This window comes from Geotrypetes seraphini, chromosome 5, assembly GCF_902459505.1.
Source record: "Geotrypetes seraphini chromosome 5, aGeoSer1.1, whole genome shotgun sequence".
Lineage (NCBI taxonomy): Eukaryota > Metazoa > Chordata > Amphibia > Gymnophiona > Dermophiidae > Geotrypetes > Geotrypetes seraphini.
Window position 1 is genome coordinate 129777420 of NC_047088.1, and position 12822 is coordinate 129790241.

The following is a 12822-nucleotide window of genomic DNA, read 5'->3' on the forward strand; positions in this document are numbered from 1 at the left end:
CCACCGGAAAATCTCTCAACGGAGGCCTGAGCCACCAGAAAGAACACTCAACTGAGGCCTGAGCCCTGAGCCACCAAAAAGAACACGCAACAGAGCCTGAGCCCTGAGCCACCAAAAAGAACACGCAACGGAGCCTGAGCCATAGGAAAAATCGCTCAACTGAGGCCCGAGCCACAGGAAAGAACTCTCTACTGAGGCTGGAGCCACAGGAAAACTTCTGCACTGAGGCCCAAGCCTCCCCACCATATCCCCCGCGGGCAGTCCCATACCAACAAAGAACTGCCTACCGCTACCTGTCGGAAGGCTTCTCCAGGCAGAAGGAAATACAGCAGCCACCAACCACCCTGACCGAAGCCACCCCCAGGGGACCAGCCACCCTCTCTTGGAGGACTTGATAATCAAAGGGAACTACCGCCCACAAACTGCTGGTAACCGACCAGCAGATGGAGTGTAGGCCACCGGAGACCGCGCTCCTACCTACTCCGAGCGCAACCAGAAGTAAGTAAAAAACACGCACTCACACAGCGCTGAAAGGCGCCTGGGACCCCATGATATACAGGCTCTAAGGCATCCCACAGCCTTGCGGACCCAAGCCTGTCTCCTAGACCATGTCAAAGTAGCGACCCGTTCGCCCACAGGCAAACTCACCTGCCAATGCCGCAAGTAGCGTACCCCTGGCCGTTACCGGAAAAGAACAAAACCAAAAGTGCTGTGAGGCAGTGAACAAACAAACAGCTCGGACTCATCTGAGGGAAGGCATTGAAAATCCTTGCCAATGGTGCCCCCCCCTCCCCATGGAGGCCTGAACCACCCAAGAGGGAAGAACACCGCCAGTCATCCCAAACTAGGCTATCACATCCCCAAGAAGGGCCATGCAGGAAACCCTTGCAACCCCGAACCGTGGCGCACTCAAAGCCCCCGACAAAAAAAATAAAATATCACCTTACCTCTTCCACTTCAGGTACCCCTCTCATGGGTAAGCATAAAACTCACCGAAGGCACTCTGTCGGTCTGGGTAAGGGATGCTGGGGGGACCCAGGTGTTACCCCAGAGAGGGTGAGGTAGAGACGTTGGAAGACCCAGGTGTACCTCCAAAGCTGGCACAATGTGCTAGAACACCCCTCCATTTTACAAGCCCACCCTGGCTCGAACGCTCTATAGCCCTAGGACCCATAGAATCCAGGAGCTGTGAGAAACACATCCGCCAATGTGCTGGAGATAGAGTTTACTGGTTGGCCAGGAGACTGTGCATCCAAGATATACCTGAGAAAACTCAGTACGCTCTATCTCCACCTGCTGGTTCATGGCTGTTATTCCACTAGTCTCTGGATTCATCTATTGCTGATGACAAGGAAGATTCATTAACCGACTTATACCAAGCCGCTTCCAGGGATCCTCTCCTCCTCCATGCACCATCTCTCCCTTCCTCCCTTCCATTATGTACAATTTCATCCTCTCCCTTCACCATGCACATCTCCCTCCCTTCTTCTTGTGCCAGCATCTTTCCTTCCTCTCACCACTCCCCTCCCCAGTGCCACCAACTTTCCTTCCTCTCACTCTCCTCCGAGGCTGCCTGATGGAACTGTGGATAAATTAACGCTAGTGGCAGATGTGTGGGGAAGTTAAAAGCATGCTGTGAGCTGTGGCTAGGGAGAAGAGAGTTACTGCTGAGCTGGCAATTCCATCAGAAAAAGTAAAGGCCTGCTTTGGCGGCTCCTACACCTTCCTGCATCGGAATTCTTTAGCACCAAGCTCCCTTCCACCAGGATCATCATCTTCTTAGTCATAACCATGACTTATGCATTCACCTTGGGAAGCTGAACAAACTGTTCAAGCCTTCCTAAGGCAAGGATTAGAATCTGATCAAGAGCCTGGTGCCCCTGAAAGTGCCTTCTGAGACTTCTCACGTGGCCAAGACCATTTCGGAAAAGGCCCTATGCAGCTGAAAGGCTTTAGAAGGCCACCTGAAGATCTGTAACATGGGATTCCCTGTCCTGGGATCCCATAAGGGATGGGGCCCAAAATACATAGAGCCTCTCTGACCAATTCAATGAACTATGCCAGCTCTTCCCACCTAAAAAGTCAGAAAATCAGTGATTCCTCTTCCTCAGCCAGAGATATCACTGGTGTCTAAGAAAGCCTGATAGACTAGAGAGCCACCATGCTTCACTCTGCAGTCTCAAGAGTCTCCAGATGGGGAGCAAGATTGCAGCAGGTTTTGATCCATGCTGATATCCCCACTCAAATTACATGGTTTCTTGGCACCAAAGGCTGTGTTTACCATAGCTCTTAAAGGAAAATCCCAAACTGGGAGCTCCTTGGCCCTCACCATCCCTAGGTCCATTAGTCACAATTTAAAAAAATGTGCTGCAGCATCTCCTTTGATCTCTCCCACCCCTGCCAAGTGTGCAGTCTGGCATCTCTCCCTCCCCTTTTCAAATTTAAGGTAGGCCCAGGGTGGGGTGGGAATGACCCATGGGCAGGGAGGGGGAGATGGATGGGAGGAAGGAAGAGGAAATAGAGGAGGGAAGCAGAGGGAGAGATGCCGGATGCCAGACTGAGCATTGAGGAGAGGGGGGGAGAGAGATGCTGGCCAACAAAAGGGAGAGATAATAGACCAGGGAGGGGGAGGAGCATGCTGTACACTGAGGGGAGAGGGGGTGGAGGATGTGCTGGTCAATGGAGAGACAGGGATGGAGAGAGAAAATGAATTTGGTAATGGATGGAAGGAAAAATTATGTTCTTACCTGTTAATTTTCTTTCCTTTAGTAGCAGCAAATGAATCCAGAGACCAGTGGGATAGCACACATCGACCAGCAGGTGGAGATAGAGAAACTGATTAACAGGTGGTCCTATAGGTTGGCATTCCTCCTGTATATCCAGTATCGCTCCTTACCCAAGCATCAGGAAATAGGAAATATTGAGCATGTATAAAACTTATTTCCATCAACCAATTGCAATGGGTAAAATACAGAATACAACCACCAACAATAATAAAACTAAAACTTGCAACCAACAAACGGACAGATCAGCTGCAGAAAGGGTGGGGCTCTGGATTCATCTGCTGCTACTAAAGGAAAGAAAATTAACAGGTAAGAACATAATTTTTCCTTCCTTAGCACAGCAGCAGATGAATCCAGAGACCAGTGGGATGTAGCAAAGCACACCTCAAACTGGGTGGGAAGCAAATGCCACCTCCGCAATAACCGAAGCGTCAAAGTCAGCCTCTGCCCGGGCGGCCACATCCAGCCGGTAATGCTTAGAAAAAGTATTCTTAGAAGACCAAGTAGCCGCACGACAAATCTCATCCAAGGAAAGACCCCTGGACTTGGCCCAAGACGTAGCCACCGCTCGGGTGGAATGTACGCGAAGCTGGTTCGGCAACTGTTTTCCGGCCATCAAGTAAGCCGAAGCAATGGCCTCCTTGACCCAACGAGCGATGAAAGCCATGGACGCAGCCATACCTCTGTTGCGGCCTGCGAACAACACAAAGAGGTGGTCGGAACGACGAAAGTCATTAGTAACCCACAAATAATGAAGAAGAATCCTGTGCACGTCAAGGAAACGCAAGGAAGACAAGCGCTCCCCCCAATCCTCCCGCCGTAAAGCAGGAAGGAAGAGATATTGGTTCACATGAAAGGAAGACACCACCTTAGGAAGAAACGAGGGAACCAGCCGAACAGACACTCCGGCATCCGAAATGCGCAAAAATGACAAGGCCTGCAACTCCGAAACCCTTCGGGCCGACACCATCGCGACCAAAAACACCGCTTTCAACGTGACATCCTTCAGAGTTGCATGAGATAATGGTTCGAACGGGGCCTTCTGCAACCCCCCAAGGACAACCTTAAGGCTCCACTCTGGACAGATCCTCTTAACAGGTTGCTGAATATGTTGCACCCCTTTCAGGAAACGAACAACATCAGGTTGAGAAGACAGCGGCGAATGAGATACCCGGGCTCTGTAACAAGCAATGGCCGCCACCTGAACCTTAAGGGAATTATAGGCTAACCCTTTGGTCCTGCAAAAAGGAAAGAATATCAGACAGAGAAGCCTTAAAGGGCGAAATACCCAGAGAAGCACACCAAGACTCGAAAACCCGCCAGACTCTAGCATATGAGGCAGAGGTAGATCTCTTTTTGGCATGAAGAAGAGTGGAAATGACCTGTTCTGAAAAACCCTTATGCCCCTACCGCGACCATTCAAGAGCCAGGCCATAAGACCAAAGTGGGACGGATTTTCCATGTTGGTCGGACCCTGAGTGAGTAAGTCCGGAGTCACCGGAAATGTCAACCGTTCGCCCGTCGACAGCCAGATCAGGTCCGCATACCAAGGACGATGCGGCCAATCTGGAGCTACCAGGATCACCCTGCCCGGAAAGAGAGAGATGCGATGCAACACCCGACCAATCATCGGCCAAGGAGGAAACACATAAAGAAGACAATCCAGAGGTCATGGAAGAGCCAACCCATCTACCCCCTCTGACTCCCTCTCTCTGCGTCTGCTGAAGAACCGAGGAAGCTTCGCATTGCAAGGCAAGACCATGAGATCCATCTCCGGAAGACCACACTTCTGAACTAGCAGATCGAACACCTGAGCGGAGAGTTCCCATTCTCCGGGATCTAGAAGATTTCTGCTGAGGAAGTCTGCCTGAATATTTGCCTGACCCGCAATGTGCGCAGCCGAGAGAAGAGGAACATGGACTTCCACCCATTGAAACAGGACCAGTGCCTCGCTGGCTAATTGAGGACTTCGGGTACCTCCCTGCCGGTTTATGTATGCCACCGCCGTGACACTGTCCGAGAAGACCCTCGTCGGTCGGTCCTGAACCATGGACTGAAACGCTAGAAGCGCAAGCCTGATTGCCCTCAACTCTAGCATATTGATCGACCACTGGGCCTCCTCCTGAGACCAAACTCCCTGCGCAGAGGATTGAAGGCACTGAGCCCCCCATCCCAGAAGACTGGCATCTGTCGTAACTACGACCCAGTCAGATGTCGCAAGCGGCATGCCCTTGAACAGATTGGCCTCGTCGAGCCACCAATGCATTCTGAGGGAAACTTGAGAATTCCATCGAAGACGCCGTTCGTAGTCCTGAGACACCGGGGACCACCGAGATAGAAGAGACTTCTGCAACGGTTTCATGTGGAAGCGAGTCCATGGCACCACCTCCAGAGCCACCACCATCGATCCCAGAACTTGCACATAATCCCAAGCCCTCGGTCTGGGTGACTGGAGAAGTAGGAGAATCTGAGACTGCAACTTCCCTCCCCGGTCCCTGGGTAGAAACACCTTCCCCAGACAAGTGTCGAACCGCACTCCCAGATGTTCCAATGACTGGGACGGGGTAAGAGAGCTCTTTGGATGATCCACCCCAAAGACTGAAGAAGGGAAATCATCCTCTGGGTCACTGACACACTCTCCTGCCTGGAAGACGCACGGATCAACCAATCGTCCAAGTAAGGATGCACCCGAATCCCTTCTTTGCGAAGAAACGCCGCCACCACTACCATCACCTTCAAAAAGGTACGTGGTGCCGTGGCGAGACCAAAAGGCATCGCCCGAAACTTATAATGCTGGCCTAGGATCGCAAACCGAAGAAATCTCTGATGCGGAGGCCAGATCGGAATATGCAAGTAAGCCTCCTTGAGATCGAGGGACGTAAGGAACTCCCCTGGTTGGACCGCTGCAATGACTGAGCGCACCGTCTCCATACGGAAATGTCGGACCTTGAGAAATTTGTTGACCCTTTTGAGATCCAGCACCGGCCTGACCGACCCCCCCTTCTTGGGCACCACGAAGTAAATGGAACATCTGCCGAGGCCCACCTCCGCTGGGGGAACCGGAACCTCAGCACCCAGATCCAGAAGGACTTGAAGGGTAAGTTGTACCGAGTCTCGCTTGGCGGCCCCATTTCAAGGGGATACCAAGAAAGAATCAGCGACGGGAGAGGAAAATTCTAATTTGTAACCTTCTCGATTAATGTCCAATATCCACTGATCGGACATTATCTTGGCCCACTCCGCCAGAAAGGAAGACAGCCGCCCTCCTAAGGAAATGGCGGAAGGGGCCAAGACCCCATCATTGTTGATTGCGATTTGCTGGAGCACGGACTGGCTGAACTGTCGGGGGTTTTGCCGCACGAAAGGAATTCTTTTGTGAAAATCTAGGTCTAGAATTAGAGAAAGAACCGTAAGAGGGCTGAAAAGACGGCTTTCCTGGCCTATATCTCTTAACATCCTGGAAGCGAGGTCTGGCGGTCTAGGTCTACCCTCCGGCAACCGCTGTGTTTTGGTATCACCAAAATCCTTCACCAGCTTATCCAAATCCTCACCAAATAACAGACGACCTTTAAAAGGGAATTTCACGAGCCTAAGCTTGGAACCCACATCCGCCGCCTAATTAAGGAGCCACAAAGATCTGTGAGAAACCACGGAAAGAGACATTTGTTTCGCAGAAGCACGAATAATATCATACAAGGCATCCGCCAAATACGCCAAACCCGATTCCAAATCTGCCAATTCGGAGGGAACCGAAGTCCCAGACTCCATCGCCATCAGTTGAGACCATTGCAGACATGCATGCGCAGCATAAGAACTGCAAACCGCAGCCTGCAAGGTAACCGCCGCAACCTCAAAGGACATCTTAAGCGAAGACTCAATCTTCCTATCCTGGACATCCTTCAGCGCAACACCCCCCTCAACTGACAAAGTAGTCTTCTTGGTGACCGCGGCCACCAAAGCGTCTACCCTAGGCAGCTTAAACTTCTCCAGTTCATTTGGAGCAAGAGGGTACAACTGCTGCATGACTTTCGTCACCCGGAGACTCGCTTCCGGCGTGTCCCATTACATTGTAATAAGCTCTTGCATGTCCTCATGAACCGGAAAGGATCTAGGCGGCTTACGCGTACCTGCCATAAGCGGGTTTATGGACCCAGATACCAGCAGATCCTCCTGCGAAATGTTTAATCCTTGCAAAGCTTTAGAAATTAACGAGGAAAGTTCTTCCCTGTGAAAAAGACGGAGCGCTGTAGGATCATCCACGTCCCTACCAAGCGTCTCCTCTGCGTCCAAGTCCGTCACCTCTCCCTCTTCCAACGACTCTGGAAGAGCCAAAGACAAGGGGGAGACTGAGGCAGGATCTCCGTCATCTGTGGCAGCAAGTCTGCAACGCTTCGCCGCCTGAGACTGCACCGGAGGTGAAAAAGTAGTAGTAGTAGTAGTAGTAGTAGTAGAGAGCAAAGAAACATTCAAATGCAGGGATTGTGCAGGCTGAGAGCTCTGCAAAACTAAGGCACGGTGCATCAACATAATAAAATCCGGTGAAAACTCCCTGCTGGCCTGGCCTGCACCGTGGACTTGAGCGAAACCGCATCTTCCATCAGCTCTCCCGAAGCGCCAACAGCCGCCGGAATCTCCCCAGACGCTGACGCGCCTTGAAGCGCGGCGGGCCCAACCGTTAGGGAAGAGGAGGTCGACTGCGCCTCCCCAGCGCGGGAAAACTGAAACTCACTAGCTGGCAGCATCGAATCCTCGGCCGAAGCGTCCGAACACCTGGTGGAACACAGCCCCGACGGTGTTCTGCGCTTCCCACAGTAGGAGTAGGGACCTGGGGGGGCCCAGGTGTAACTCCCAAAGCTGGCACCGCTCAGCCAGACACCCCTTTCTATCTGAAGAGAAAGATTCTCAACAAAAGAAATGAAAAATCCACAGAATATCACCAGGCATAGCCAGAATCCAGGAGCTAGATGGATAACGACCAACCCCTGCTGGGAGATAGAGCATACTTTATATACAGGAGGAATGCCAACCTATAGGACCACCTGTTAATCAGTTTTTCTATCTCCACCTGCTGGTCGATGTGTGCTATCCCACTGGTCTCTGGATTCATCTGCTGCTGTGCTAAGGAAGAGATTGTTGCATACCATGAGGGAGAGTAGGAGAGAAGAGATTGAATGAAACGGGGGTGGTGGTGCGGGGGGGAGGAGGAAGAGAAGAAAGAGAGAGAATGATGAATTAACTTCAACATTAACAGTGATTAATGTGCAGCCCTACAAATGAAGTATGCAGATTTTTCAAAGTTTTATGAGAATTCCCTCAAAATTATGTGAAATCACAAAACCTTCTGTGGGTAAAGAGTTTATTACCGTATATACTAAAATATAAACTGGGATTTTAAAATGGAAGTCCTGGTTTATATTCGGGTCAATGCCTCCTCCCAGAATTTTATTTTCAGGCCACTTCCAGGCTCTGCCCCCTCTTCCCTCCCTGTCCTAGTCTCATAGGTACCTCACGAGAATTTGCAGGAGCCAGTAAGGCTCAGTACCGAGCAGCAGCGCAAAATCGCGCTCCTGCTCGTGTTGCTCAGCGGCCAAAGAAACTCCGGCAGTCAGTTAGCAGCAGGGCAGGAGCTTGGAAAGTTCGCTCCTGCCCGCTGAACCTCCACCACGGATCGCAAGATGAGGTACTTTTGAGACTAGAGCTGGGCACAGAGCCTGATAAGGGAGGGGAGGATGGAAGCATACTGGGCACAGAGCCTGACAGGGGAGGATGGAAGGGTGCTGGGCGCAGAGCCTGACAGGGGAGGAAGAAAGGGTGCTGGGCGCAGAGCCTGATAGGGGAGGAAGGAAGGGGGCTGGGTGCAGAGCTTGACGGGGCAGAATACTTGAATATTAAGCTGCCCGACTTATATTCGAGTCGACCATTTTTAATTTTTTTTTCCTCCTTTAGGGGGGGAAGGGGGTCTCGACTTATATTCTGATTGACTTATATTCAAGTATATACAGTATATTTCCAGAATATCAATACCCATTTGCTCAGAATACTAAAGGAATCTTTTAACAGCCTATGTAGTTCTCAAGTTAATGTGAGTTACTATAAATGCACTAGACTTTGGGAAAGGTAACAGAACTGTGAGAAGTAGATATAAAGTTGTCTTCCACTTGTCTATTTAGGCCTCTTTATGTGTCTACTTTATAGAGGCATGTAGGTAGCTACATTCATGCTCCTATTTATAAAAACACTAGTACAAATTCAGCAGAAATAGCAACTCACTGCCTCTTTTACAAAGCAATGCTAGTGGCTGCTCTGCGCTAACGGCCCCGAAGCCCATAGAAAATTAAAGAGCTTTGGGGCTGTTTCCGTGTGGCTTTGTTAAAGAGGCTGTCAGTTGAAACCACAAGAATCCATAACATTTGTAAAATATGCAAATTATGTGTGACTCCACTTGCATGCCACCCAAACTTGTCCCCTAACCACGCATAGGTGTTTAACTGCAATGCACATACTTTACTGGAGGTAATTTTGCAAGTAGCTTTAACACCAAGAACTTGATCTAACTCTTATTGTAAACAGCACAGATTCCTTGCAGAGAATTGTGGTATATAAGACATTGTATTGTATTATATTTATTTATGTATACCAGTGAAGGACCTTGACGTGACCTTGAGTTTTTCCTTAACCTCAAGACTGCTTTGTGTTTTACTTATCAGACTTCTCTCATTTCATTCTGCCTGAGCTACAAGCTATGTGCATTAACCGCATCCTGTGTAAGCTGAAAAACATGACCACATATGTACTTTGCCCTCCTGGCAAGGCTTAGAAAAGTAGAGTTGCTCCCTATAGGACTATAAGGTTACCCCCTGAACCAATAGTAAATGCAGGCTTAGGACCAATGTATATCAAGAATTTGTAGTAAAAGTAGCAAATGAAAAGTTTGTAGTTAGCATCCACCTGGCTTAGACAGGGAATATTTAAGAGTCACTGAACATCCTGTTTCTCGGCACTTTGGAAGCTGCCAGATTGGTGGGTGCTCTGAAGTCCTTTCTGCATATGCTGAATAAAAAGCCTGTTTCTTTCTTCACGTCTCTGAGTTTTTGTGGCTGACCAAAAGTGACCTTTCGCCAGCATATAAGCACAAAAAAATATTTATAAAAATTACCTATAACTGTGTAATAGTCATTCCTCATATACATTTTATAAATGCATGCATGCCTTAAATTTTACATAACAAATCTTAATTAATAAAAAATATTACTGTACAAAGTTTAAAACATACCTGTCTGCAGGTTCCTTCAAATCTATGCTATATTCATTAATCCCCATTTTTAGAGAACCCTTAAAGAAACAAAATGAATTTAAATGAAGGAATTATCAAATAAAGTTCATCAAGCCTTCTGAACACATTAATATTTTTATATAAAAATTAACCCTTTAGAAGTGGGGTTTTTGTTGAGCTAAAAAGTTACCTGAATTAATGAGGTTGAATCCACCAGTGCCAAGTCTGCTACAATGGGATTTTCCTGAGCATCCACCCAAATGGTCTGAGAGCCAACTTCTTGCACATCTCGAATATAAGATGTATCTGTATTACATCCAACACTTCTACTGCTCTCATGCTGCCATGCTTTGTTTCTGTAGTTACTTAATAATGATATTTCAGTGTTGTTTCCCCTCGATACCAATGAAGTCTCAAAACAAGTAGACTTGCTACTGGTACAATAATCCCTAAAATCAGAAGTAGCATCCACACACTGATTTACTTTAATACTGGAGGTAAGTTTGAAAAAATTCAGCAGTGTATCGCTCTGGTCATCATCACTACTGTTAGTGCTATACACAGTATAAAATGAATCTTCCGAATCATCTGTATTTGAATCTTCTAAATCATCTCTGTGAAAGACTTTGGACTCCATGGTAGATGACTGCTCTTGTAAAACGTGAGCATCTTCATATATCTGATTATTCCTAACGGAATTCTGCGCAATTGCGCATTGCAGAATTTCAGCACTCCCTCTCTGCGGTCCGAATTGCTGCAGGGGACGTCAATGGGCAACCTGCTGCCAGATCCGCAGGCTTCCCTCTACTGCGGTCCCGCCCTAGATGATGTCACTTCCTCTTTCTTCCGGTAGGACCGCGGTAGAGGAAACCTGCGGATCTGGCAGCAGGTTGCCTAAATTGGATGGATTGTGTACAGTGGGGAGACATTGAGAAGTGCTGGCTGAGGAGGATAGGATGATAGATGTTGACGGGTGGGAGGGGCAGTGGTGAGCGAGTGAGATAGGCTGATTGGTGGGGACAAGGGTGAGAAAGTGAGATGCTGGCTAGAGAGACAGGGATGAGAGAGATGCTGGCTGGGGGGGGAACTGGCGTAAGAGAGATGCTGGCTGGGGGGAAACTGGGGTGAGAGAAATGCTGGCTGGCAGGGGAGACAGGGGTGAGAGAGATGCTGGCAGGGTGGGGGCCTGAGTGAGAAATGTTGGCTGGGGGGCAGGGGTGAGAGATGCTGGCTGGCTAGCTGGGGGGGGGGGGGGGGACAGGGGTGAGAGAGATGCTGGCTGGGGAGGCAGATGTGAGAGAGATGTTGGATGGCCAAGTGGGCAAGGGTGAGGAAGATGGTAGCAGGAGGGGGGGGACAGGCTTTTTGTTTTTTCTACTGAATTTCTACACTGAACCAAAACTAAAACCCAAACCCATGTGGTCAGCATAACTCCAAAAAACTGGTCAAATATCAATCATTTCTGGCATAGAGAAACCTAACTGTATACGGAAATATTTTTAATCTTGGGGATAGGAAATGATTTCCATGGGACCAGTTCTTTTGACAGCTCAGGGCCAGATTAAAGGGTAGGCCCAGGTCTAGGGCCTGAAATTGTCAGGGAGGAGCAAACAGGGTAGCTGCCCTGGGCCCCACTCGTATATTGACCTGAAAAAGGAGGCTATGGCCTCTGAAAGTTAATTGGAAAATGGATTAGTCCACAAAATGGTATATTCTTATTTTCAATTTTTTTTTTTTTTTTTTTGTAATATCATTTTTATTAAGACGTAAAGTAACCATGAACAATGAATGCAAGGAACAATGTGGATACAGAGCCACGAGAAAGGCGTAAAGTGCAGCCATACTAACAAAGAAATCTGGTCGCAAAGTAATAAGTAAACCGGCTGCAACACCGAATACTTCAACCAGAAAGTTGTAAAACTAAATAAATACAACAGCAAACATTGCAGCGAGTAAGAGCACAACAGGTGAAGTCCTGGTGTATTGGTACTGCAAACCAGGTACTTCTGTCATTTTAAGCAATACTCTCACTGAATCTCCAAACGATTCAACCCAGCCATACTCCCATGCAAACGATTCATACCCTCCAAACATACACACTACTCCCACATCCACACCCCACTCAGAACCCAAACTTCAATCATACAACATGCGGTCCTCTGTAGCGGCGCCACGGTAAGTTAGGGGACAAACAGGAAAAGAGAATGATAGAAAGAAAGTGAGAGGAGGAGAAACACCCCAATCAGGCTCCTACACACCTCAATCCCTCAAAGTTCCCCCAACGGAGCAGAGGTGGTTAGTACAATTCACAACATATTTAGGAAGGCAATATAAGACAAAAGAAAACAGGATAATACATTATAACACAATGTAGAAGATAATGAACCTGGTGGAGAATTGCATACATGACAAGCAATCAGCAGGGAAGGAGGAAGGGCACAACCTCCAGATACAAGCCTGAGAAAGCAAAAGGTCAAGTTTTCAAAGCTTCAAGCACCTCTCCCACGGTCTGCAATAAGCTTTCCACATGGCTTGCTGCCGAGACAAATAAGAGTCCAGTTCATATCGGGCTTGTTGCTTCAAAAGGGCGATCCACATAGTATAAGTGAGAGCTTCCTCCGAGGCCCAATATTGTAGAAGAAGCTTTTTCCCCAGTAATATAGCTTGCAAGGTAAATTTTTGAGAGGACGTCCAATTTTTGTTTTATTTCTATTTGTTAATTTGTGAAGTGGTGATTGTAAGTTTCTTCAAATTTACATCTGCTAT

The 12822-nt window shown here is 48.4% G+C and overlaps 1 protein-coding gene across 3 annotated transcripts in view; it reads right to left on the bottom strand.

Annotated features, from left to right (window-relative positions):
• The window catches only part of LOC117361527, a 672067-nt gene extending 661166 nt beyond the window's left edge, over positions 1 to 10901 (bottom strand). For all 3 annotated transcript variants that reach the window (XM_033946990.1, XM_033946988.1, XM_033946989.1), the window contains exons 1-2: positions 10247 to 10901; positions 10057 to 10115 (exon numbers count right to left, since the gene is read on the bottom strand). In XM_033946990.1, coding sequence (XP_033802881.1) covers positions 10057 to 10115; positions 10247 to 10693 — 506 coding nt within the window. In that variant the 5' untranslated portion in view covers positions 10694 to 10901. The remainder of the gene's footprint in view (positions 1 to 10056; positions 10116 to 10246) is intronic.
• Between the last annotated feature and the right edge of the window lie 1921 nt (positions 10902 to 12822).